Source organism: Atractosteus spatula, chromosome 24 (genome assembly GCF_055471065.1).
Source record: "Atractosteus spatula isolate fAtrSpa1 chromosome 24, fAtrSpa1.hap1, whole genome shotgun sequence".
Classification (NCBI taxonomy): Eukaryota; Metazoa; Chordata; class Actinopteri; order Semionotiformes; family Lepisosteidae; genus Atractosteus; species Atractosteus spatula.
Window position 1 is genome coordinate 13,833,789 of NC_142729.1, and position 27,854 is coordinate 13,861,642.

Genomic DNA, 27,854 nt, shown 5'->3' on the forward strand with positions numbered 1-27,854 from the left:
ACCCACCCCGAAGAGAAACGTCAACCAGCCAAAATGCCAAGAGATCCGAGTCCAAGCCACCTACCAATCCACCACATCAAACGCAGAACCATCTGGAAACATAACTATATTTTCTAAAAATATAGTTAAATATATAATAATAAAAATATTTTTATCATATTTCTCTCTTTTATCTTTGAAAGAGGCTTCTTAAAGCACTTGACAGTAAGGGGAAAAAAAGCACACAGTTGGAGGAGAGAGCAGGATTAGACAATTAAAACAAAGGTTTGGAATACAGTCGGAAAGCAGAGGGACAGACACAGAACCCGTTAAATCAAACCCTTCTGAAGCAGAAGAAGCTGTGAGTCTGGATTTGAAGGAGTTTAGAGAAGGTGGCTCTCCGATATCCCTGGAGACAGAACTCCAGAGCTCTGGAGCGCAGCAGGAGAAGACCCTGTCATCCATAATATTTACTTAACATTAGTTTGATTTAAATGTATATGGAAATGTTTCAAATATACATACTACCATGTACAAAATTATGTAAAATTATGTTAACATTAATGTCAGTTTTCATGTCTGAAATTTAAGATTAAAATATCTAAAATTATACACTAGTGTTTCTACTTTTCTGCAGTATACTGTAGAACACTTATATTTTCAAATGGTTTTTTTCATATAGATATAGATACGTGTTTAATACTGCTATGCTTCTGAAGTGTCCCTCTGCAGACATGTTCCTGCCGATTTTATCAGCGATTGTCAAATTGTGAAAAATGAGGAGATCTGACTGGTTACTTGGATAAGTGCCTGTAAGACAGTGAGGATGAGCGGTGGAATGGAACTGGCTGAGGAACTGGCCCTCCTTGAGGGCTGGAGTCGGCCTTTCCTGATGAAAACCGTCAATCCACGCCCATCGTCGTTTTTGAAAGAGCAGCCCATTTGTGATTGATTAAAATCATCAGGAAAAATAGGATATACACCTTCCAACTGAACAGGATAATTACTTAATTAAGCACCTTACATTGGGCTTTTATAAACATTTTCAAATGCTCCATGTATTTTGACATATATACGTTATTAGTATATTGACTTCATTGGGACACTTTTCCGATCAACAGTGCAAAGGTGCTCCTTTAACTGGCAGAGATTAAGCAAACAGTGATCAGGAATAGTCTGTAAAAATGGTGGCGATGCACAGTGTTAATCTGCAGGAAAATGACCAGCGTAGACAGTTTATTCAGTACGCTGGTTTATGTTGTGCAAACTGTTTTTTGTGATCTCCTTTTAACCTACTCCCAGAAACATCAGCTGAATTGTTAATTAATCCCACCAATAAGAACATAAAAACAATCCAAGTGAGGAGATTGGTACTTTCGCCCCGTTAGGTTAATGAATCCCAGGATCTCCTCCAGCTGTCTTGAAAGAAGGCGGGGCATCGCCTTCAACGGCATGGCTGGGTAGCTTGTTCCACGCCCCCACCACCCTTTGTGAAAAGCAGCGTCTCCACACCCGGCACTGGGAAATAAGAGCAGCCCTGGCCCGGCAGACTTTGCAATAAATGTACTGTGGTAGGAACACTAGAGTCAAAAAGCCCGGAGATTATTATCGAGGGAAATGTGCAGAGGCAGTGTCTGGCTGAAAAAGAAAAGACCCTTAATTTATGAAGAGAAAGACGAAACCATCGGAAGAGCCCAGCGTCCCACGCCATGTTTCAGACAGCTCCCAGCATCCCCTCGAAACAGGCCACGTCTATTCTACAGAGGAAGGAAACAACGTTACCGCACGTGCAGGCTGCTCCGCATTCCCCTGGAGAGAGAAGGTTATCCAGCACCCTGCCTCCTCCCTCCCTCCCTCCCGCTGGATTGCACTCACTGGCCAAAATATTAGGAACCCCCTCAACGGGTTCGGGCTTCGGCAGCAGGAACAACCAGAAATGGACTTGAAACACTTGCCGCCCGATGTTCCCCCGCAGGATCCCCTTCAGTCCAGGTTGTGAGGAGTGGGGGGTTGGACTGCCGGCCCGCCTGGATCCCGCTGGGGATCAAAGTCCGTTTTACCGCTCCTCGAGGCCCAACCACACCTTGCCGGCCACCGTGGGTGCACGGCAGGGCCTCGCCTCCTGCAGATTTACCCTTCCCGGATTCGCAATCCAGTCGGGTCGAAGCGGGGCAGAGCGGGAGGCGACACCAAGCCCGAGGTTGGCATGTGCGGCGGTCCAATTAGCGCCGTGCCGGACCAGGATGGCGAGACGAAATCGAGCGAGCGAGCGAGCCTCTCCCTGCCCCCTGCCCAGCTACCCACTCCCCAGCACCCGCAGCTCAGCCTGCTCAGGGTAACACACCAGAGCCAACGCTCCAGGTTCTGTGTCAGCAGTGCTGGGAATGATGGGCCGGAGACGACTTTGCAGGCTCTCTGACAGTTTTATCCTTCATTACAGTGGGGCGTGCTGATCACAGAGGCAGAGAGAGACTGCAGGCATCCGCTGCACAGCAGAGGAGGGATTCATGTTCTTTATTTTAGCTGATTACTATCAATTTGTGTTTGCATTTGTTCGTTTCAGTTGATCAGTTTTATGGTACTTAACTTAAAGCTAACGCATTAGTACTTGAATTATCCGATAAGGGAGGGTTTCCGATGTCTTTGAGCCAATCATTCTATATACTGCAGTACACGATGGTGTAATTACTGGACAGGGGGGTGAATTTGGCTGTTCGCAACAGTTCACTGCACCGGGCCCTCGTGAATGTGGAGTCCCTGCTGTATCCCAACACTGCAGACAGCGAGTGCGGGGTGTCGCTCGTATCGGAGCACATCCATCCGCTTCTGGAGCGAGACCCCCCCCCCCCCCAGCTAAAAGAGAAACCAGCCGAGAGAGGTCAAGGAAAGGCCACCCGAAACCCAGAAGGCGGAGTGTGTGCATGCAGACCCCAGCGCAGGAGCCCAGCTGCCCCCAGCGTGTCAGCTTAGAGAGGGAGACCCGGCCCGACCGAGCAGGTCCCGACGCAAACTGGCCACCCCATTCGTCACACGAGCGAGTTCAACCCGCCCGACTCGTGCATCGTGGGATTGCTCAGCAACTGCCTCGTCTTCCGCCACCAGCAATGACCTACTGTATGAATCACACTCACCTCTTCAGGCTGAATAACTTACTGGATCATTTTTTTTATTAGCTCCTTATCTGCGCAGCACTGTGGCACAGTGGTCGGCATTGCTGCCTCATAGATAGCACTGGAGCCCTTCAATTCTGGCCTTGTGGTGCTGTCTGTGTGGAGTTTGCATGTTCTCCCCGTGTTCCATGTCTCCTAAGGGGGCTCCGATTTCCTCCCGCACTCCAGAGACATGCTGGGAAATGTCTTGGCTTCTGGGAAACCGTGCTCTGGTGTGTGTGTGTGTGTGTGTGTGTGTGTGTGTGTGTCTGTCTGTGTCTGTGTCTGTGTCTGTGTCTGTGTCTGTGTCTGTGTCTGTGTCTGTGCTCTCTCTGCACTGCGAGCGAATCTCACAGTCTCGTGCCTTGGTCTGAAAACCTCACGCATTTGTGTCGAGTACTGGGTTGACTAAAAAAAAAAAATGAAGCGATGAACGGAAAATTGTGAAACTGTTGTGGAGACGAGCGATTCCATTAATTAAGCCATGTGTTTCCGTTCCTGAAAAAAAGGGGGAACTATCGATATGAATAATGCGCTATTAATATTTTTGATGAAAAAATTTCACGCATTAGGGATTTGGACCCCGGAGAGCTGCGTTGGTCATCGATGAAGAAAAAAAACACAGAGAGTTTCCTCGCAGCTGAATCACTGTGTCACAGACAAATACTGTGTACCTTCGTCCCCCTGTCACTTCATTTTCAAAACGCGTGGGTTTCCTCCCACAGTCCAAAGGCATGCTGGGAGGTGAACTGGCTTCTGGGAAAACTGGCCCTGGTGGGGTGTGTGTGTGTGCCCTGTGATGGACTGGTGTCCCACCCAGGGTGTACCCTGCCTTGCATACGTTTCTTCCCAGGAAAGGTGTCACCGTGCCACCTTCCTAATATTCCCAAATTCCTTCAAAAGCTGCTATGGGATGACCAGTGTGCGCCGGGGGGGAGGGGGGGGGGGGCGGGAGGCAGGCAGGGAGCTGGATCCGAGAGTACGTGCCTGGACTCCGCTGGGTAACGCTCCGGCTCGTGACACTGTGGGCAGCTGCAAACAGATGCATACGTCAGTGTGTGTCCAGAAGTGCCGTCACTACAGCAGCAAGAGAGGAATGCCCACCCACCTGCTGGTTTCCATTCCAGCCGGGCCTAATGGGGCCTTAATGGAAGTAACAGCTGGGTTGACGGGTGTATCTGCAGGTTTTCTACATAAGAAGTGACTTGGCTTTTGAAAGGCAGTAGATAAAAGCCAGACTTCCGACGCATGACAGGGCGGAAAGGGGTTCAAATGGATCCCTCTGATTAAGTCACTTCAGGGCTGAGGGCCGGGCTGGAATGAAAACCCAGCAGGTGTGAGTGCTAGGGCTTCCTGGATCAGGATTGGGGAAAAGACGAAAACGGTTGTATTCCAGCTAAAGGAACAGAGGGAATCATCTGGATTGCTGCCATTGGTTGCGCCAGAGGAGTTCTGCGATGTGGACAGTGAGGCTTCTGCAATCCGGGTATCAATAAACCAGAGATGAGCATCACCAGCTGGTAGGAACAACCTGCCATCCCTTACTCCTATATCCGACTTGGCCAGTGCCCGTTCTTAGCGACTGCTCAGCCCTGTACCGCAAAACGCGATCTGACTTGGCCTTTAACGATGCAGAGCAGCTCTTCATCTGTTGGCTCTGCTCTCGCCCCAGGCTGCCGAGAAACAGGAGGACGAGACAAAAAAAAAAGAGACAATTTTGGGGGTCCGGGCCTCGGACAGTCGGGATGGGGGGGGGGCTCACCGTAACAGATGCCATCCTTGGCGCGGTGCCCGGGGGGGCAGGGTACGCACTCGTAGGAACCGGGCGTGTTCTCGCACTGCTCGTTGGGGCAGGTGTGGGGGTCCAGACACTCGTCGATATCTGGAACCACAGCAAGGGAGAATCTTCGTTAAAACTGGGGGGGGGGACAAATCACTGCCCCCTCTTCGAGCTTTCCTGAACCCCGTCTTTGGAATTCGCCAGGTCGCGGCAGAGCAGGGCGCCCCCGATCTTGCGCTTATACTGGTAATAAACGTTAAAAGTAGCTTCTTAAAGTTACTTTACAGTAAGGACACAGTGAGAGGAGACTGCAGGATTAGACCATTACAATGAGGTTTTGGAATACAGTCGGAAAGCAGATGGACAGACACAGAGCCAGTCTGAGAGTTTAGAGAAGGTGGCTGTCTGATATCCTTGGGGACAGAACTCCAGAGCTCTGGGGTGCAGCAGGAGAAGACCCTGTCACCCCCAGAGTGTAGACTGGCTTGGGGGACAGACAGGAGACCAGAGTCTGAGGCTGTGAGGTGGGGAGGAGGAAGACAGTAACTCAGACAGGTACGGAGGTGCCAGGCCATGGAGAGCCCTACAGGCGAGCAGGAGGATTTTGAAGTCGACACGAAACCCGACAGGAAGCCAGTGCAGGGACTCCAGGACAGGAGTGATGTGATCACTGGCACTCGGACCTGGTCAGGATTCTGGCTGCCGAACTCTGGGCAGACTGGAGTTTGCCCAGTGTGGATTTAGAAACCCCAGTAAGCAGAGCATTCCAGTACTCAATTCAAGACGAGTCAAACGTGTTGACCAGCTTTTCAGCAACAGTCGAAGACAAAACAGGACGTAGTCTGGCGATACTGCTAAGGTGGGGTGGGGGGGGAATGATGTTTTTACAATATTTTGCACATGCAGATGAAACGTCACCCCACCCCCCCCTCAACCCCCCACCGAGGTCTTCAATTTAGAATGAAATTCAAGTACAGCGCCTTCCACAGACTGGGTGGTGGAAAAACGGAAAGTTAGATCAAAAGAAAAATGAGAAGGAAGAGATGAATGAGAATGCCGACGAGGAATAAATCAGAAAAATACGAACGCCGGCAGAAAAGCGAGCCACACCGAGAATGAGACGGCGAAGAGAGAGGAAGGGAAGCGTGTTGTTATTGTTCAAGATGGCGGAGCGGCGGCGGGGGCTCGCTTACCCTCGCAGACGGGGTGCCGGTGGGACTTGCTCTTGTAGCCCTCGTAGCACTCGCACCTGTAGCCGCCGGGCAGGTTGACGCAGCGCCCGCTCTCCCCGCAGGGGTTGTGCTTGAGACACTCGTTCACGTCTGGGGGGGGGGACGGGACAGAGAGGAGACTCAAGAGCCGTCCGCTGTCCGACGACTGGAAATCTACCCCCCTCCCTCATAAAAACAAACTACCGATTTCGGCAGCGCGTCCGTGAGGAAAAAAAAAAAACAGCCCGTTGTTTCTGCGTTTGTAGAAGGGCTTCGCCGCGTATTGAACGCGCCTGCGAGACGTATTTCATCGGGAGTAAACGAGAAAGTTCTGTCCAGGTGCCTGATTGTGGGGGTGCGTAGACCCCCCCCTCCAGGGGGGCACTTTCACTCCGAAACGTGCAAAAAGAGCGGGAAACGCCGATGGAATGAGGTCGACTGACGTGACGCACTTGAAATTAGTCTTCATGGCCGAACCCCCGTGATGGATGGGGCGCCCGTCGCCGCGATACCTCTAGTTTCTGGAACAGCGGAGCGTTTCAAGATGGCGTTCAGGGGGGAGGCTGAGGAGGAATTGTGAGTTTTTCCAGGACCCGAATGTTATGTTATGACATATAATTATCATATAGGTGGGGAGCTGCATCAGCATGCGTAGGCTGCAAAGGAACAAGTGATAGGTTTATTCCAGGCTGGAAAAAAAAAGAAGAAAGAGAACACAACGTTTCGGCCGTGGAGCCTTCTTCAGGTGTGAGAAAGTTACCTTTGCTTACTGCCTTGTCTTTCTCACACCCGAAGAGGGCTCCACGGCCGAAACGTTGTTTTCTTTCTTCTCTTTTCAGTATGGAATAAACCTATTACTTGTTCCTAATTATGATATATAATAATGTAACACTACAGGGTTCAGGTGGGCACCCTCACCACTGCCACATCAGGTCAGCCCCCCAAAACTGGGGACTCGAACCCAGGCCTCTGGCGTCACTCAACAGGGACCCAGCCTCTTGAGCCAAAGGGAGATCTTGCTCAGGCCAGCTGCTGGGGTCCCTGCTATCCACAGGGAAGGGCGGTGACGTCACCGCGCTGGTAAGCCGGCTCGCACAAGCAATGGAGGCCGTATGCGTTACACTAATGTTATATATATAACATGTCATATGAATGTTGACTACAGAAATATAAGGACGTAACACTAGTTGTTTAGACTTCGGTAATAATTTAAGAACAGCTAATAAGGTTGTTTTTTTTTAAGTTTAAGAATTTTGATATGAGTAGCACTTGGAAGAGGAAAGACAGTGCTGGGTCGTAGAAAGAGACGTCTAAGACCATCTTGTATGTATAGCACTTCAAGAAAATCGATGGCAACTAATGAGAAAAGTGAAGCAACTGGAGGTGCTTAATGGAGATGCACTCGTACGTATGCAGGAGGAGCTCCAGACCAACGTCTCAGAGTAGATGTAATACCGTCGGAATTGAAGGTCTTAAAAATAGTCCATGAACTGTGTGTGTAAAGAGGTTGAGGAATTGAAGAATGAAGTTTTGAAATGAGTAAATACCGAACAAGAAAAGCAGATTTAAAGACCTTGAATTGGGAAAAAAAAAAGTTTGTAGTACCGCTGCTACAGAGACGTATGATTATTGATCTGGAGCACCTAGAGAATGCTGTTCCAGCTCGTTTCTCGCGAGTCACTAGTGGGGCCCTAAAGATTTCGTAGGCCATGAGGCTCTGTGCCTGCGGTGCCTCATGGGAAAATCCGGCACTGGTTCTGCCGTGCAGTAGTTTCTGTTTTACGTTGTCGTGCAGATTTGTTTTTATCGTGGTGTCAGTGTAAGAAATGTTTTAGCTGACCTCTGACCCCAACAGGAGTGTTGTGGTGTCTGGGGTTGGGTTTTTCTTTTTTTTTTCCTCTTCATTTGTCCCTAAATAAAGTTTGATAACCGGCCAGGGTTTTAATACTAGGGAATTGTGTCACGTTTTTTTTTACCTTCCCCAAGTGAAGGAAAGCTTAGGTTAGGAAATTAGTTCAATTGTACTGGAGGTTGATAGGCTTGCTGGCACAGAATACTTTTAAGACGTACTTTAAAAGTCTCAGCTAAAACTGTTTTTTTTTTTGTTGAAATCAAATTATTTGAGCGTATTTCCCATCCTTTCCTGGTTTTGCCTATTTTTCGTTGAGTATTTGTGACGTTTTCCTCCTTCGAGAGGGCTGGTCTTTCCTGGGTGTCTAAGGCCCCAGGTGGTACCTAAGGGACACCCCCCTTACCTGCACAGGTGCGCTTGCCAAGGTGAATCTGCAGCTTGTAGCCATGGTTACAGCGGCAGGTGTAGGACCCGCCCGTGTTGATGCACTGGCCCCGCCCACTGCCGCAGGGTTCCGCCTCGCACTCGTTGTCGTCTGAAACAGAGAAGGCCTCCTCATTTCATCGCCTGGACCACAGTTAGTGCCCCCCCCCTTCCGGTGCAGTCAAACAGGCAGGCATCTAGTGGGATCTTTCCTCTTACTGGGCGTCCTGGCCAAATTTCCCCCTGGCCTTTACCCATCATGGCCTCCTAATAACCCCCCTCTCTGAACTGGCTCCATCACTCTGCTCTCCTCCCCACTGAGAGCTGGTGTGTGGGGAGTGGACTGGCACCTCATCCAGGTGGGGCTGCACCCTGCTGGTGGTGGAGGGGATCCCCATGACCTGGAAAGAGCTCTGAGTGGAGGGTCCAGGAAAGGCGCTATAGAAGTGTGAGCATTATTATTAATATTATTACTCCTATCCGTGCCCCTGTGGTTGTCACCCCCGAGTGCCACCATGCCTGTGGGCAGCCCCCTCTCCCCCACGGCGTGCCCACTCTTCAGGAGGTGGTCACAAGCTCCACTACGCCTAATGGGAGGGGCAGCGCCTGTTGAAGGACTTTGCTGAAGTCATCAAACAGCGGGCAAAAACGACAGGCGTCACCATTCAGCTGAAAGAGAACAGAGGCCCTGGCTGCTCAGTGCCCAGCATGGTGCTCACTGTGCGCTGGCAGTTAAATGAACCCTGGTCCATCCATCCATTGTCTAACCACTCTATCCAGTACGGGCTCGTGGGGGAGCTGGAGCCTATCCCAGCATGCAACAGGCGCAAGGCGGGGTACACCCTGGACAGGATGCCAGTCCGTCACAGCGTGCGCCCACAGACACACCTGGCCGATTGCCCCATAAGCCGATTAATCTCCCAGCCTGCCTTTGCACCGTAGGACGCGAACATGGCGAGACCATGCAGACTCCACACAGACAGCACCCCCAGGTCTGGAATTGAACCCGGGTCCCCAGCGCCGCCAGTCAGCAGTGCTGACCCAGGTTTCAATACGCCGTCACCAGGTCCCTGTCTGAGCTCAACCTCTGCCTTCCCAGACCTACCCACCTGGGACCAACGCTCCCTCTAATTTCTAATGGCCTGTGTGCGCAGAAATTTGTGAAAGTTGTGCAAATTTCTTTCCCAGTGACAAAAACCTTGTGCGCACTAAATTGAGCGTATGTCAAATTGTAAACCTGAAATTATTTTTTTGTTAATATAGCCATCCTCATAGAAGCATAGAGATCCAAAAGATCCGGGACAGCTATTCCATGAGCCCATTCATAGAGACCGAGTGTCCAAGCGGGCAGGAGCAGGGAGGTATGAGACTACAAGAGCATCAATATTGACGATCAAGTAGCAAAAATAATGCACACAATTTTTTGTGTGCAATTCAATTTCCTATGTGCACTGATTTCATGACCTGTGTGCGCACGGGCACACGCGCACGGCTAAGAGGGAACGTTGCCCAGGACTCTCTGAGAGCCAGCGGCAGCCCTGGCTGTTCTTGTGAGCGGCGGGGTATGGGCTCCTCACCCACACAGTACTTCCTCTGGGCGTGAGCCTTGTACCCAGTGTTGCAGAGGCAGGCGAAGCCGTTGGCAGAGTTGATGCATTCTCCGTGGCCACAGATGTTCCTGTTCAGCCTGCATTCGTCCGTCTCTGGACAGGGGAAAACATGGGAAGGGGGGAACCCACAAACAATTAGTAACAGAGTAGCTAATGATCACAAGCTTTCAGGCACAAAAAAAAACAGAGGGCACAAGCAGAAACTATGGGGAAGTGCATTTAAATTAAACAAGCTGCCATGTTGTTGAAGCAGATAGCCTGGCTGCAGTTAGGAAAGACTTTCTTTACACAAAGGGTGGTGGGAGTGTGGAACTAGCCATGTTGTTGGAGCAGGTAGCCTGGATCCTGCAATTAGGAAAGACTCCCTTCCTTACACAAAGGGTGGTGGGAGTGTGGAACAAGCTGCCTAGCCATGCTGTTGAAGCCGATGTCCTGGATGTTTTCAAGAAACAGTTTGGCTCAACAGGGCAAAAAGCAAGGTATGCTTTAAACACTTATGGAAATTCAAGTAGGTAGCTGCGTCAGCACACATAGGCTGCAAAGGAACATGCTGAAAAGAGAAGAAAAGAAACACAACGTTTTGGTTGTGGAGCCTTCTTCGGGTGTCACACATGTGTTCTAACCAACTCCTGTTCACCAGCAGCCATATCACCCTGCAACTCACCACTGGCAGCCCCACTGGAGCTCAGCAGGTGTGAGTCTGGTCAGTACCTGGAGGGGAGACTCCTGGGAAAGCTGAGGCTGCTGCTGGAAGAGGTGTTAGTGGGGCCAGCAGGGGGCACTCACCCTGTGGTCTGTGTGGGGTCCTAATGCCTCAGTATAGTGACGGGGACACTAGACTGTAAACAGGCGCCGTCCTTCGGATGAGATGTAAAACCGAGGTCCTGACTCTCTCTGGTCATTAAAAATCCCAGGGTGTTTCTCGAGAAGAGAAGGGGTGTTACCCCAGTGTCCTGGCCAAAATTCCCCCTGGCCTTTACCCATCATGGCCTCCTAATAACCCCCTCTCTGAACTGGCTCCATCACTCTGCTCTCCTCCCCACTGAGAGCTGGTGTGTGTGGGGAGCGGACTGCGCGTTATCCAGGTGGGGGTACAAAATGCTGGTGGTGGAGGGGATCCCCATTACCTGGAAAGCACTTTGAGTGGTGTGTCCAGAAAAAGTGCTATATAAGTGTAAGCAATTATTATTATCATTATAACATTCATAGACTGATAACAACACATAGAAATCTACCATACAGTATACAGGTCGCCAATGCAAGGAGGCAAGCACAGGAGTGATGTAGTCATGATTCTCTCTTCTGTTTGCAGTTTTTGCAGCACAGGCTGCGTAAGGCCGTGAAGCTATCAGACGGCAAGCCCATGCAGCACTTAACGCAGCTATCCCAGTGCCTCGAAGCTCCGGGTTCGAGCCGGAACGGGAAGTTCAAAGGACAGTGGACTCACGGGTGAACTTGGTCTGCCCGATCTCCATTGGCATCTTGGGGTGCGGTTCCGCCGGCACGTTCACCACGGGAGAAAGGGTGGGCCTGGACATGACCTCTGCAAGAGACACAGGACACACGCGAAGACCTCAGGGTCAGCACGCCTGAGATCTGTTCCCGCATGAGCAGGTGAACACAGCCTGCAGATGATATAAAATGGCTGAAGTGTAAATAGTGGTTGTTGTTAGTGGAAGCAAAAGAATGATCATCAGTAAATATGAACATTTATTATATATAAACTATACTGCCCATGGGAGAGAGCTTTGTGCTTGAAGCGCTTTGTTGCTATTTTCTGCCTGCATCAAGACATCCTCGTGTTCTTCTTGGTACTGAAGTGCTGTTATCATATCGGGCTCATTGCGTCTGTTTTCCATTTCCGCTTTCTAACTGCTTCTTCCAATTCTGGGTCGCAGGGGGAGCTGGAGTCTATCCCAGCAAGCCTTGGTGCAAGGCAGGGTAGACCCTGGACAGGACACCAGTTCATCACAGGGCACACACAGACCAGGGGCCAATCTTCCCAGAAGCCAATTAGCCTGTATTTGGAGAGTGGGAGGAAACCCACACATTTTGAAGATGATGTGACAGGCGGCGTAGGTACATAGTATTTGTCTGACCAGATGATGCAGCTTTTGTTTTCTGCGTCAGTTACTAACACAGCTCTCTCTAGGGTCCAAGACTCGAATGCACAAGATTTTTGGTTGATTACTGCGATAACACACTAGTTGAGGTGTGGGATTAAAAAACACATTGATTAATGAACGTTTTGCCAACAAGTTCGCAACTTTACATTCATCGCTTCATATTTTTTAACCAATCTGGAGGACTTGAGGCACGTGCGGGAGATTTTCAGACTCGGGTGAGAGACTGGGATATTCATTCCCAAAGCAGAGACTTAAAGGGGGGGGCCACAGTCCCAATTTTCTCAGACGTGTTATTAAATCTCAGTGACAAAATAAATTAGTTGACGGTGTAGAAAAAAATGACAAATTTAGAATTAAGTACAAAATTGCAAACTTTGTGAAAAGTACTGCAAGTTGCCATGTTGTCAAGAGTTCATGAGAATTGTGACATGAGTGGCCCTTCCTGCTCACTAGTCCCTGTCATGACTAATGTACTGAGATGTGCAGCGGCCCTTCCTGCTCACTAGTCCCCGTACTGACTAATATACCGAGATGTACGAGTGAATAAGTACAGGTTGAGCACCAGACATTTCACTGCAGAAATGTTCCAGCTTGATCCGCAGGCAGAGTTAACCAGTGAGTAGTATTTGCCAGTGAAACCGTCTGGAAGAGGAGAGGAGAGCAGGATTTCTACTGGATTAGAAGAGCTGGATCCACAAGCCTGCTTGTTCACAGTGTCACAGGGCCAGTTCACCTCACCCGAAGTCCTGCTGCCTCGTTCTGAATCGTAAAACATGGCGCTGCGCAGACCTGTCCTCTAGTTTGTGATGTGTAAAACTTCTGATTTTCATTACTGTGAAACATTTTAATTTTATTGCGATTTGAATTGCACTCCTCAATGCCGATTCATTCTAACCCCCTAAATATGAAAGTAGCCTAGCAGTTCCCCTTTGAAGAGCTGGCCAGTGATTTCACGATGATGCATTTCAATAGGTCTCTCGATATGGGGCTCTTGTGCCCATTTTGTCAGCGTTCCGCCATCGGGCCAGGCGGCAGCGATGTTTCTCTCTACAACTGCGGGAAACAGTGGGGGCCCCAAGGAACTCTGGGATTGGAGCATGACTGAGGAGGACTGGCTCATTCTCGGGAGTAAAGAGATGAAGGAACCATCCTCTTGGCCAAGAAGGAAATATCGAACATACCTGGGAAGCTAATGTTCCATTGGTACTAATATACGCAAAATACAGAGAGCGTTATTAATGCAGGATTATTGGGGGTTGTGACGGCAGACGTCTTGGGATATTCAAGTGGCTTTATAGTGGCTTATCTTATTTTATCTTATTGACGTGAGACCAGGGGTTAGCACAGTCCAAGTTGAAACATGAAGCTCCTATTTCTTGGCGTCTCAACTCCTTTTCTCCAAACTCTTATCGCGCCAAAACCAGGTGGATCCATCAGTCATAAAAAAAGAGGGTGTTGGGTCTAAAAATCACACAACAGGCAGCCATGCACTTCAACCCCCAATGGCACAGTCACAGACAAGGAGAAATGCTTCATCCCCTCTGCAACCACAACCAAGCTCAAACCACGTCTCGTCTCCTGAAGCCCTGCAGTACTCTCTTCCCTGCTGGAGATGTTTGTCTTCCTTGTTGACTTGGACTGGGCTGCAGCACAGATCCACTTCCCTTGAATTGAATGCTTGAGTTGAACTGTATACTTGAGTCCCTGCTCCAACCAGGATTTGCAGGTAGGTTGCAGCAGTGAAGTTCGGGTGTTGAATCACTTGAAAGCGTATAGTTCTATGCAGGGATCCTGTGCTGCTCTCTTTATAGGCTTGCAACTCTAAGCAGTTGTGGAGAGAACGGCGTCTACGCCTTTATCCTAGGACTTGGCCGAGGTTTCTTTTGGCCCTCTGCTAAAATCAACGGGCCCCGCCTGCTCTGGGCGCCATTCCCCCAGCCACCTCACAGATCAGGTTGCTGTCCTGGGATATGCTGGCGGATGGGAAAACGCGCTGACTCGACGGATGAGCTGCTTGAAGCATAAAAAGCACATTCGCAAAGGAACTGGTTCCCCCCTCTAATGGAGACGAGAAAAGCAATCGCACCTCCCTGCTGCACATACACATACACACACACACGTGCACATGCAGTACACATGCATGCACACACACGTGTGCACATACAGTATACACATGCACACACACGACTGCACACACACGTACACATGCATGCACATACACCCATGCACACACATACATACAGTATACACATGCATGCACACACACCCTTTGCACACATGTACATACAGTAGATACATGCACATATAATGCATGCATACACACACGTGTACATACAGCACATACATGCACGTACAGTACACACTTGCATGCACACATGCAGTAACACACTCAGAAAATCTTTCATCCCATCTGCAATCACACTCTAGAACTATGTCTCATCACTGTGGTGCTATCTTCCTTGTTGGAAATATATACAGTACATACTGTATATGCATGTACAAACACACACGCACATATATGTGCATACACACAAACACAGACACGCACATGTACATAGACGAACACATGCACATGTATAGTACATACACACACAAACACAAACATGCACAAACACAACCACAAGCAAGTACATATGCACAAACATGCACGCACATGTACACACACAGGCAAACACACAAATGCACACGCGCACACACACCGCCAGGTGAAAAGAAGAGAACGCACACAGGTCCACTCAGAGAGTAAAGCATCTCTCTGCTGCGGGCCCTGGGCAGTGTGAGTGTGTGTGTGTGTGGGGGGGTGTGGGGGGCTGGCCGTACCTCGCCAGCGTGGACGGTGGGTGCTGCTGGACGCCGGCTGGACCACGGTGGTCATCTCCGGGTCCTCAGAATCATTCTTCCGGGGAGGCTGAGGGGAGAAAAAGCAGACAGAAGGATCAGACCGCAGCACTGCAGAGACAGGAGCAACATCACCGGACGCCCACAGACACCAAGAAAGCAAGGGTCTACAGCCTACAGCAAACAGCTACTTCCACTCCCATGCCCCTGTGCGCTGAGACAAACTATCAAGCGTCTAGCAAGCAGCTATCATCTCTACTGCCCCACCAGCATCTCTGATGGCTGTGTGCTCTTTGGGAAGAGTCAGAACTTTATTATTTGAGAGGGTGGCTGTGGAGCCTGTAGCATTGCCACTTGGCATGTAGGCTATTAGTTCAAAAGAAATGACATAAGAAAAAATCACTTTATTGGCCATATACAATTTCTTGCATTAGGAATGTGTCTTTTCACAGACCCCAGCTTGCTCTCCATGAGACACACAGACAGGGAGAGAGAAGCTGGGGGTCAGAGCGCAGGGTCGGCCATTTATACGGCACCCCTGGAGCAGTTGGGGTTAAGGGCTTTTTCTCAGGGGCCCAACAGAGTAGGATTTCTCTGCCACCCACAGGATTCAAACCTGCAACCTTCCAGCCACAGGCGCAGATCCTTAGCCACATTGCCACCACTCCACCCTGCATCAGCTTATACACATGATAAAATACAAGCATGTATAGGCAAGCGTGCTAAGACCCACAAATATCTGTCTATGTATGCCTAGTCTGTGCATATACAGTGAAACAAATGCAAAATCAAGCAGCCCGTTATAGTGAAAGCAGTACACAGCTCTGTGTGTGCTATAGTCAGCAGAGCATGCAAAGGCTTACCGTGGGTTTGCGATCTGTGGAGGAGAAACAGAGGAAAACAATTAATTTCATTCTCAGGTTACTAGTACATAAACAGATCCAGAGCACACCATTTCGTCAAGTTACTGGCGCACAGATAACAAGCACCTGACACATCGTTTCACCACGTTACTGGCACACAGATAACGAGCACGTGACACACCGTTTCACCACGTTACTGTCGCACAGATAATGAGTATGTGACACACCATTTCACCACGTTACTGTCGCACAGATAATGAGCACGTGACACACCGTTTCACCACGTTACTGTCGCACAGATAATGAGTATGTGACACACCATTTCACCACGTTACTGTCGCACAGATAATGAGTATGTGACACACCGTTTCACCACGTTACTGTCGCACAGATAATGACTACGTGACACACCGTTTCACCACGTTACTGTCGCACAGATAACAAGCACGTGACACACCGTTTCACCACGTTACTGTCGCACAGATAATGAGTATGTGACACACCATTTCACCACATTACTGTCGCACAGATAACGAGCACGTGACACACCGTTTCACCACGTTACTGTCGCACAGATAATGAGTATGTGACACACCGTTTCACCACGTTACTGTCGCACAGATAATGACCACGTGACACACCATTTCACCAAGTTACTGGCACACAGATAACGAGCACGTGACACACCGTTTCACCACGTTACTGGTGTAGCTGTACACCTCTGATGTTGAAAGCAGAAGGTTGCGGGGTTTAGTTTTTATTCTGATTGAGCTGCTCGAGAGAATACGGTCTAATGTCCCGGGACAATATCCTCCTACTGACCCTTCCTGGTGATCCCGTCCCCTCCTGCTCACAGGGCCCATTGCATTCTGGGAGGAGGGAGGAGGCGACTACTGGGTGAGGGGACGTCTCCCCTCCAGGAAGGGCCTTGTGGGTAAAATAGCAGAGTTTAAGAAAAAACACTAAGAAGTGCGCCGGAGAGTGACCATAACCATAAATTTAGGACTGTATCCCTACCATAGGATTAAGGACTCAAGTGAATCCATGAGAAGGAGCCCCAGCCCTGCCCCCCTGACCTCTTTCCTTGTCATTTTAAGGTCACAGTGGGGCACCACCCAGACTGTGTCTTGTGCCTCTGATGGACCCGGGAAAAGAGATATTCCCATCTTGGAGGGATGCTATGGTCTTTATTCTGTTGTATATATTCTGTTTCCTATACAATTATGTATGTTACATAACAGAACTGTACACACCACCTCATGTCCATGGGTTTCGCTTAGCTTGTTCTGGCAAGGTGGCCTGTAATTCCGCCCACAGCCACAAGAGGGCGGCCACGTCCTCTCAACCCCTTGAACTTGAGCTTTATTGCCATATGTAACCGGTACTGGTACAATAGAACTCTTACTTACAGAAAGTCTCTCGATTGTAAAACAAGTGTAAACTTGTGATTCTCCTTAATCTCTTCCAGCTGGAAATTTCAACGGTGGCTGTCAACTGTCACGAAGCCCCGAAGGAACCGCAGATGTGCAACCTATCGCTTTCTCGAATGCTTTTTGAGGTCCGGTGTCAGATCCGTAATAATGAATTCAAAACTGGCCCGTGGAGTGTGTGTGTGTACCCTGTGATGGACTGGCGTGTACCCTGCCTTCCGCCCGTTGCTTGTTGGGATATCTGGATGGATAGAACCATTTATTCATTTATCCTCCTGAATGTTTTTGAATTGGCAAGTTCCACTACACTCCGTCTGAAATATCAAAAAACCGCAGTCAGATCGTCAGTCTGAGATTGTGGCATTGAGGTGCAGTCCTTCATTTTCTTGGGAAGGATCAGCACTTACAGTTTTAGCAAATGCACTGGGCAGTAAGAAGGAAATAAACTGTTTGAAATAGACTAATGACAGAAATGGTAGGTTGATATTTTTCATCGTAGCTCCCAAATAACACAGCGTTATCCTACTGCTTTGGGTTAACTGGTCTGTGTCGACACCGAACTGGTGAGTAATGGGCATATTCAGTATATACGCAGTGTGTGACACAGTGGCACTCAGGTCCAATATCCTGGCCTGTGGATCTTGTTTTCTTTCCATCAGATGTGTCTAAGTGGCTTAAAGATCAAACGTGTTCCATGACGCCAATATAGAGTAAACAGAAAATTGCCCTGGCCCTTTCTATCATCAGGTTGGGCATCTGATCAAAGAGAAAATGGAAAAATCTTTTTCTTTCCATTTATCAATATTACATTTTTAAGCAGCGCTATCTCTCAGCTGGAGTCAAACACTAACTCTTTCTGCCCCTGGAGTTTCTCTTGAAAACACGCCGAAAATGCAGAACAGCTGTGTATGGTTACAGTCTCCAATGGAATCTCCCTTTCTCTAAAATCTACATGAAAATTCTGCAGTTCCAGTTTCTCAGAGCGGTTCTGAAATCCCCAGTAAAACTAAATCGACAGTATTGCAAAATAGTATGTATTCTGTATTCAGCACAAAAAGTACTGCGACTCGCTATGTTGTCGAGAGTTTGCACGAATTGCGACATGAAGCGGACCCTTTCTCCGACCCTTTCGTATTTTAGTTGATCATGTGCACCTGCCCCCTGTTCTGTCTTTCATTATTTAAGCCCGGCGCTCCCGCTATTCCTGGCTCAACATTGGGAGATGGATGCCCGGAAGCCCATCTACCAGCAGGTCCAGGAGAGACCCGACGGCACAGGCTTCATCACGGCTTCCTGACCATCTGAGTCTGGAGCTCGGAGCACCTGGCCTCGTTACCCTGGTTTTATTCCCTGTTCCTGTCCCGGATCCCGTTCCGGATTTTAACCTTACTTGTCTCGGATGGATCTCCCGGTTCCTGGACCCTGGACTGCGCCCCGGATTCCCCCCTTTGACTGTTTGGACTCGTTTGCCTTCTCCACGCCCCCCGAGCACCGGATCACCGCCGTCACGCCCCCCCGTCTGTCAACCTGTCCTGATCCTCATTGTGTTTTCCCTGTTGTCCTTATGCACTTACGTCCGGATTATACCATCTGCACAGGGTCCTGAACTACGCTTCACGGGACCCCGGACCGGCTCCCGTGACAATCAGAACATTAGTTCTTGAAAAAGCTGCTGCAACATCTCCTGGTACAACGATATTGCTTACGATATGGAGGGTCAGCCGGCGATGAGTTCCATCTCAAGTGAAGCTTTGTGTTTTTGTAGCTCCCGTTTGGGACTATACATACTGATGGGAAAAAGAAATGCCAACACCTCCTCCTCCACACTCTGGCATTCCCGTCGGCGTGGAACAGGCTGAAGAGTGACTTGTCCGTGAGGAGGACCCGATGCCACTGCTGACGGGTCCATCGCAGCCTCTGTCTGGCCTGAGCCAGGCGGGTGTGACGTCTAGGAGGTGTGAGCAGAGGGCCTCTGACAGGTCGCCTTGCTCTAAGGCCAGCAGCATGGAGCCTCGCTGTCCTGTCACTGATGCGGGCATTGTGTCTGCCGGCAGTCTCAGCAGCAGTACGGGTGGCAGATCTGAAACCATCTCTCAGATGGACCAGTCTGATGTGTCGGTCCTGCTCTGGTGTGGTCACTCGAGGACGACCGGATCTTGGACGGTCCTCTGTCCTGCTGGTCTGCTGAAACCTTCTCTGCAGTCAGGACACAGTGGAGCGCCTTACTCCATAGTGTCTGGCAACGCTGGCACATGACATGCCTGCCTGCAGCACGCCAATGGCCCTCTCCCTTGCTTCTGGTGACATTATGGGATGCACAGAAAACTGAGTAAATGTGGCCTTTTTCTTGCAGTGACCTAAGCTTTGAATTCAGGCCTTTTTAAAGGTGACCTGATCAGGCATTGTTCCACCTGGACCTTGTTGGGTAAAAGTGCACCTCACACGCTTTCGTCTGATTGGCAAGTTGCGATGCCTCACTGCACAAGCTGGATTGCTGATCAGAGGGCTTAAAACAAATTGACAACTGTTTGTGAAAGTCCATAAGCTATAACTGTAGTATTCTCATTCCAGAACATGTTGCGTTTCTTTTTTCCCATCAGTACAGTTTATTCTGGCCCAGAATACGTTAAGATGACGTGCTCGAATTTGTCGAACGGGGAGTTCAATGCTGTATAATGCGGCAGATATGCAGGAGCAGAGTAGGGGTGTAACCCCGGTGTCCTGGCCAAATTTCCCCCCTGGCCTTTACCCATCATGGCCTCCTAATAACCCCCATCTCTGAACTGGCTCCATCACTCTGCTCTCCTCCCCACTGAGAGCTGGTGTGTGGGGAGCAGACTGGCGCCTCATCCAGGTGGGGCTGCACACTGCTGGGGGTGGAGGGGATCCCCATGACCAGTAAAGCGCTTTGAGTGGAGTGTCCAGAAAAGCGCTATATAAGTGTAAGCAATTATTATAATTATTATTAAACACAACCACTCCTGGGCACTCGCTCTCACTGTGAGCTAGCCCAGAGTTGGTGCACCTTTCCTGACGGACATCTATTCATCAAGAAGCCCGAGCAGAGAGCGTGGAATGAACTTTCACCTGATCTGCTCCTCACGCCCTTGGTCAGTTGAGTCTTGCTTGGCCAACTCCTGCTGCAATCCAGTTTATAGGAAGCTAGGGGCTACTACCAACCTCCAATCTACTGTACAGAGCACCCCATCATTTTTATTTCTAAAGCACCCTCTCTGAACCCAAGACCTCTGCACTGCCCAAACAATGCAACAAAAATTACGCGAAAAATCCAAGACAAACTGGGAGGCAATCAGACACAGGCCCTAACGAAAAGGCCGGGTTTTCTGTTTAGCCTTGAAGAGAATTGTAGAATTCAGAGTCAGGGCAGTCAGAGAGTTACTCCCTGGGACAGTGGGCAAAAGAGCCTACGAGAGGAAGTGGACGTATGGAGGAGGTCAGAGATGTTTGATGGCGCCAGATTGGTCAGAGCCTTATAAGGCAGGGAGCCTCGGGAGGCCACGCCCCCTTCGCCCTAGTCCCCTCCCCCTCGGTCCCGTTTGGTCGAAGCCACGCCCACCTGGCTCCACGGGCTTGGGCGTCAGGGCAGGCTTGCCAGGCTGCTTGGGGCCCTGCTCAGCTGCGCCCGGGTGGAAGTTCTGGGGCTGAATGGACACAATTTGCCGGTAACTCTGCAGGCTGTAGCCCTTCCCTGCCGGACAGATCTTGGTGAAGGAAGCTGGGGAGCAGAGAGCAGGCAGAGAGACAAAAGAAGACCATTAGAGAGCACTTAATTGCTAAGTAACCTGCTGTTTCTTGAAAGAAGCCAGGGTATCGGCTTCAATACCATGGATAGACAGCTTGTTCCACACTCCCACCACCCTTTGTGTAAAGAAGTGCCTCCTCTTCTCAGTTTTACACGCACTTTCCAATTCTGTCCCCTGGTGCGTTTCACTTTTTAGTCTGAAGATGCACAATGGCAGTGATCTGACAATGACAACACTAAGAGAAGATTGTTACAGTGACATCACTGCCACCGACAGAGCTCTGCTCCGTCTTACCCACGCCAAGCACGGGCCTGCTGTTGGCATGACAGGTCTGACAGCTGACAGGGCCTGAGGAGGACCAGGAGCTCATGGCTGCCTGGGGCTGAGGAGGGCAGGGAGCTCATGACTGTCCACGAGGAGGGATAGGAGCTCAGGACTGTCCGTGAGCAGGACTAGTAGCTCAGGACTGTCCATGAGGAGGTCCAGGAGCTCAGGACTGTCTATAATGAGGACCAGGAGCTCAGGACGGTTCATGAGGAGGGCAGGGAGTTCCAGACTGCCTGGGCTGAGGAGGGCAAGTAGCTCAGAGCTGTCCAAGGCTGAGGAGGGCAGGGACCTCAGAGCTGTCCAGGGCAGAGGAGGGCAGGGAGCTCAGGACTGTCTGGGCTGAGGAGGGCAGGGAGCTCAGGACTGTCTGGGCTGAGGATTGCGGGTAGCTCTGAGCTGTCCAGGGCTGAGGAGGGCAGGGAGCTCAGGACTGTCTGGGCTGAGGAGGGCAGGTAGCTCAGAGCTGTCCAGGGCTGAGGAGGACTGGGAGTTCAAGACTAGCTTGGGGCCAAGGAGGTCAGGGAGCTCAGGATTGTCCAGGCCTAAGGAAGGCCAGGAGCTCAGAGCTGCCTGAAACCACAATCTCAGAGGGCATCCAGCTGCACAAAGTGACATTCACGGGCGTGACAAACACTGACCTGTGCCAACCTGCGGGCAAGTCTCGCAACCCCGGCCCCAGGCCTTGCCCACGGTGCAGCAACACATCTCCTGGGTCAGCTCGGTGGGCAGGGCGTGCTCGCACTGGCCTTCCTCCGTCACCATGCGGTAGCAAGGCCCCGTTTCTCCCGGAGCGTCTGCACGGCGCACCGGAAGGGCAGAAGAGGGAGACTGGTGAGACCCGGGCAGAGGAGCAGGAGTCCGTTGTCAAACTGAGAAGGGGGCAAGGCCTCGGCTGGCCGGGACCTGCACGCCAGCCGACAGCGGCATCGGAAAAAACCTGGGGGGAAACGTCCCGCTCTCCGCTGGAGCTCGGCAATGGCCAGAGCCGATCGCGTGGAACCCAGCAGCTACTGACATTTCAGGCTCCCTGACCCTGAGGGTATCTGAGCCTGAACACTGCGATCAGACGGCTGCCGGGCAATTTGATGTTACTGGACTGGGACATCAAGGTACGGTTTCCCAGCCCAGTGCAGTGATCTTCTAAACTATTGGAATGCTGTTATTTATGTCCACGGTATTCATTTTCCAACAGCTGCCCTACAATTCGGGGTCACCGGCAAGCTAAGTCTATCCCAACCAGCAACAGGCGCAAGGCAGGGCGGGCACACACACACACACACACACACACACCAGGGCCAATTTTCCCAGAAGTCAATTCACCTCCCAGCATGCCTGTGGGCTGTGGGAGGAAACTGGAGCGTACCTGGAGGAAACCCAGGGGAGAACACGCAAACTCCCCCCAGACAGCACCCCCAGGTCCAGAATTGGAGACGGGGGCCCCCCAGCGCTGCCGCGGGACTCAGATCGTAACAGGAAACCGGCGGGGAAGTAGACAAAGAACAACCGCTAAAAAGGGGAACAGCTCTGTTTGGCTCCGGACGGGAAGGGAAGGCGGCGGGGAGGGCGCTCACCCACGCAGCGCGCCCTCTCCTGGACGAAGCCGGGCTTGCAGGCGCAGCGGAAGCTGCCCTGAGTGTTCAGGCACTCGCCGTTCCGGCACACGCCCTGCATGGTGCACTCGTTGATGTCTGCAGAGAGAGAGACAAAGTGTCACGCCTGACATCCCTCCCTAGAGGGCGCTCCACTACTCCCGTTATTGTCCCTGTGATTGTTAAGCTCCCCAGGTGTACCCTCTTAGGTGTATAATTTAAAGACTAGCTCCTGCAGTCCTCGGGGCTCATCATTAGGGTAAGGATGTCGCGAGGCCCGCCTGGCACCAGGAAACCCTACATCCGTCTCCTGAGGGCATAGGCCTCATCCCCGACCCCTCCTGCTTCCAGAGCCCGGGGTCTGGAGGACCTCGCCCTGTCACCCGTGGACCTCCGTGTTTTGCCCGTTCCTGTTTTCCCCCTTCTCCGGGGGTTTTAACCTGGTCGTCCCAGGCTGGATCACTCGCCGACTGTACCCTGACCCGCCTTCGGACCCGTTTGGAGTTGTCTCCCCCGTTTCACTGTCTCACGGCCTGTCACTATTATTTTGCGAGCGGAGTGGTGGCTCAGGATCTGCGCCTGTGGCTGGGAGGTTGCCAGTTCAAATCCTGCAGTTGGCAGAGGAATCCTACTCCGTTGGGCCCCTGAGCGAGGCCCTTCACCCCAGCTGCTCCAGGGGCGCCGTATAAATGGCTGACCCCACGCTCTGACCCCCAGCTTCTCTCTCCCTGTCTGTGTGTCTCCTGGAGAGCAGGCTGGGGTCTGTGAAAAGATAATATCCCACTGCAAGAAATTGTATAGGGCTAATAAAGTGATGTTGTTGTTAAACCCCTGTGTGTTTCCTTTCACCACACCTCCTGTTTTCTCCAGCTCGAACCGCGTCGCATAGGGTCTGCTACAAGACCCGGCACGGATCTCAGTCCATGTCCGTGACACAAAGCAGGCGCGTTATGGCGGAACGGGGGGGGGCATTTTCCCCCCCGACGCTCTCATCCGCGGCGCAGGATCCCCCCGACCGGAGCAGTACGGATGAAGCGCCTCGCTCACTTCGAGGGGACCCGGGATCGGGAGCGACCCACGTCTGGGAATTCCCGGAATACCGCGTGCGGGCCTTTGGAGCAGGAGCACGTTATCCGGTGTCCCGGGATTCGGAGCGGGAGCGGGCGGGAGGAGAGCAATCGGACAATATCGGAAACGGAACCGGAGCAGGCAGGGATCAATCCGGAAGGCAAATCGGAACAGGGTTCGAAACCCAGACGTCTATCCCAAGCACGGGGGTCAAACGGTGGGGTTTGCTGTCCCGCTGTCACAATCGTCATCCCTCCTCTAGAGGGCGCTCCGAGCCTTTTGTGTTTCTCATTATCCCGTTCACCCGCCCCCTGTTCCGTCCTCTATTTAAACCCAGCGCTCCGGAAGCTCGGAGCTCTGCATCGGAAGACGGAACGCCCGGAGGCCTGTCTAGCATCAAGTCGCCCCATATTCGCGGCTCGAGGGCGCAGGCTGCCGATCGGCACCCTGACCTAGCTGAGTCCGGGGCTCGCAGCGCCTGGCCCACGTCCTTCCGACTTTAACTCCCTGTTCCCGTTCCCCCTTCCCCGGGATTTTAACCGTCCGTGTCTCGGATGGACCTCCCGGCTTTGGATTGTGGACTGCGCCCCGGTTTTCCCTTTCGGACTTGTTTGCCCTTGCACCTGGATTCACTGTCGGCACCTCCCCCCCGTTCGCCACCCCTTCCATTCCGCGGGATTTGAACCGGCAAACCTCCCAGCCGCATGCGCAGATCCTGAGCCACAGCGTCACTGCTCCGCCCCGCGGTTCACCAACATGGGGAGAACATGCAGACTCCACACAGACAGCACCCAGGGAAACCGAACCCAGGCCCCCCAGCACTGCGAGGCAGCAAAGATAACCACTGAGCCCTCATCTGAAATCTGAACTTGGCAGAAGGATGAGAGGCAGTGTGTGATCCACAGGCCTCGCCCGACTTTGGAGGCCATACCTTGGCAGTGCGTGCTGTTGAGTCTCTTGTAGCCCTGGGGACACGTGGGGCCCACCTCCCCGATGATGGATCCGGTCTTGGGGACTCCGGAGTCTGGGGAAAAGAGAAGGAACGCGAGTTCGGAATGGGTGTGGGGAGAAGATGGGCCACACCCTGAAAGGGGGGCGGGGGGCGGGGGGGCAGGGATGCGGTCTGTTCTCGACTGGAGCCACTGGACAAGATCGCCAAAGCTGGGGGAGATTCTGGGGTTCACAGCTCTCCTGGCTTAGGAGATCCCAAGCTTTAAACAATTTTGTGTTAAAGTGTTAAAGTATTAAGGTGGAAAATTCCCCCTTAAAGCTGAGAACTCTGATCATCTGGCTCCTTTTGACACAGTCCTAGTGGTCACAGCCCCAGGGGTCACAGTCCCAGGGGTCACAGCCCCAGTGGACAGAACCCCAGTGGTTACAGCCCCAGTGGGCAGAGCCCCAGTGGTCACATTCCCAGTGGACAGAGCTCCAGTGGTCACAGCCCCAGTGGTCACAGTCCCAGGGGTCACAGCCCCAGTGGACAGAACCCCAGTGGTTACAGCCCCAGTGGGCAGAGCCCCAGTGGTCACATTCCCAGTGGACAGAGCTCCAGTGGTCACAGCCCCAGTGGTTACAGCCCCAGTGGTCACAAACCCAGTGGTTACAGCCCCAGTGGGCAGAGCCCCAGTGGTCACAGTCCCAGGGGTCACAGCCCCAGTGGTCAGAACCCCAGTGGTTACAGCCCCAGTGGGCAGAGCCCCAGTGGTCACATTCCCAGTGGACAGAGCTCCAGTGGTCACAGCCCCAGTGGTTACAGCCCCAGTGGTCACAGCCCCAGTGGTCAGATCCCCAGTGGTTACAGCCCCAGTGGTCACATTCCCAGTGGTTACAGGCCCAGTGGTCAGAGTCCCAGTGGTCTGAGCCCCAGTGGTCAGAGCCCCAGTGGTCAAGAGTTCAGGTGGTCACAGCTCTGAATCAGATCAGTATAAGTTTGAAAGATCACAAAGATTCATTCAGCCAGGTCAGTTTCAAGGTGTCAAGAGATCAGTGTGTGGCCGTATATATATCCCCTCTGAAGTCAGGGGACCACGTACTGCGTGAATAATAAAGCACATCTCGGGGGGAAAAAAATGTTTGTTCTGAGACATCAAGCGTATACATGGAGTTACCCAGACATGAAAACTGCAGTAAGTTTCACGGAGCAAATTCTCTTTACCACAAATACAAATCGCTCGGCTTCGAATGTAAAGCAGACCCCCAGTGCCAGCCCCCCCCAGATCTGGCATCTGCTGGCCTGTGATCACAGATCTCCAGGCCGCGGCCTCTGACAGTGCCTGCCTTGTCTGACTCTCCGAGCTGCAGCCGAGGAGCCCAAGACAAGCGCAAAGCCAAGTTTCCAGCCATCAGGCAAACTTCCTTCCAACCGCGGGGGGGAAAAAAAAGCAACAAAAAAAAAATCGTTTGATCTTCAGAGAGCAGCTCGCAACGCGATCCCGGGGAAGTCTGGGAAGCCCTCGGACTGCTCCCTGCTTGGGTTTTCCAGCGGCCTTGATGCTCTCGGTGCTGGCCAGACAGTTTGAGGTATTTCCGCGGAGGGAGGAGGGGTGCGGGACCTGATTCGAGGGGAGTTGGGGGGGGGGGGGCCCACGGCAGACAGTTCTACTTGGGCCAAAGAAGCCAACAAAGCAATATGGTTCCCTCAACCACGCATGGTTCACAGTTACAGATACCTGGGCAGTGTGTTTAATAAAGTTCACTGAGAGCACTGATGTCACTGTGAAGAGATCCCAGCAGTGCTTATACGGTCTGAGAAAACCCCTATAATTTAGCCCCGGGCAATGTTGGCTGGGCTTTTCCAAGCAATCGGCACACAACTGGCCTAACACTGCTGGGCCCGGGTTGGCCAGAGGTGTCAGTGACATCAGCGCGCGAGGCAACCGCTCGCCCAATCAGCACGCACTCCCCCCGTACAGCACCGTGGAGCTGTGATGGCCCCAGCCGGTTGGTACTCACACTGGAGCTTGGGGCACTTGTGGCACTTGTTCTGTCCCCAGGAATTCCCCACGCTGCCACAGCAGTCCTCCTGATTGGTGAGTCCCGGCAGTGGGTTACTGCTGCACTGGAGGACAGGAGACAGGCATGGAGAGACACTCAGGAATGAGCCACCTTAGTTTCTGCATTTCCCATTGCGGTTAGTATTGTCCTTTCGTATTTTTATGATGTTATTTTATGCACTTTGACCTGCATTTAATGTATGAAAGGTGGTAGATACAGTAAATAAAGTTATTAATGGTTAAAGGGCGGAGCGGTGGCTCTCTGGCTGAGGATCTGCGCCTGTGGCTGGGAGGTTGCTGGTTCAAATCCTGCGGCTGGCAGAGGAATCCTACTCCGTTGGGCCCCTGAGCAAGACCCTTCACCCCAGCTGCTCCAGGGGCGCCGTATAAATGGCTGACCCTACTCTCAGGCCCCCAGCTTCTCTCCCTGTCTGTGTGTCTCATGGAGGGAAAGCTGGGGAATGCAAAAAGACATATTCCTAATGCAAGAAATTGTATATGGCCGATAAAGTGATCTGATCTTATCTCCAACATGTATAAGACCTGGGAACACAGTTCAGATTAATCTTGTTATTATGAAGTCAGTGAGGAGGTTTGACTGGGTCACTGAGGGCTTGGCTGGAACACAAACCAGCAGGTGTGTGTGGGTGTACAGGAATGAAAAAGCAGCAGCAGTGTCGCCACCTTGTAACCTGCTCTCACGAGAGCCCGGACGCTAAGCAAGTAGCAAGGGCCTTCCCAGCTCATGGGACAGGAGACATCTATGGACGGCTGCTGTATGTGTTGATGGTGGACCAGTAGGTGGCGCCCTTCTGATACAAATCCAGCTATTTTCTAAGCACTTTATGCAGT

At 51.7% G+C, this 27,854-nt stretch overlaps 1 protein-coding gene across 6 annotated transcripts in view; it reads right to left on the reverse strand.

The window, feature by feature from the left end:
• Positions 1 to 27,854, reverse strand: part of ltbp3 (latent transforming growth factor beta binding protein 3) — a 111,244-nt gene that overhangs the window by 36,352 nt on the left and 47,038 nt on the right. For 4 of the 6 annotated variants that reach the window (XM_088904734.1, XM_088904732.1, XM_088904729.1 and 1 more), the window contains exons 4-15: positions 26,962 to 27,067; positions 24,941 to 25,033; positions 22,924 to 23,040; positions 21,991 to 22,146; positions 20,839 to 20,997; positions 15,832 to 15,845; positions 14,951 to 15,038; positions 11,452 to 11,547; positions 9,972 to 10,097; positions 8,375 to 8,506; positions 6,102 to 6,230; positions 4,891 to 5,010 (exon numbers count right to left, since the gene is read on the reverse strand). In XM_088904734.1, the coding sequence (XP_088760860.1) occupies positions 4,891 to 5,010; positions 6,102 to 6,230; positions 8,375 to 8,506; positions 9,972 to 10,097; positions 11,452 to 11,547; positions 14,951 to 15,038; positions 15,832 to 15,845; positions 20,839 to 20,997; positions 21,991 to 22,146; positions 22,924 to 23,040; positions 24,941 to 25,033; positions 26,962 to 27,067 (1,336 nt within the window). The remainder of the gene's footprint in view (positions 1 to 4,890; positions 5,011 to 6,101; positions 6,231 to 8,374; positions 8,507 to 9,971; positions 10,098 to 11,451; positions 11,548 to 14,950; positions 15,039 to 15,831; positions 15,846 to 20,838; positions 20,998 to 21,990; positions 22,147 to 22,923; positions 23,041 to 24,940; positions 25,034 to 26,961; positions 27,068 to 27,854) is intronic. The other 2 variants (XM_088904733.1, XM_088904731.1) reach the window with 2 other exon arrangements.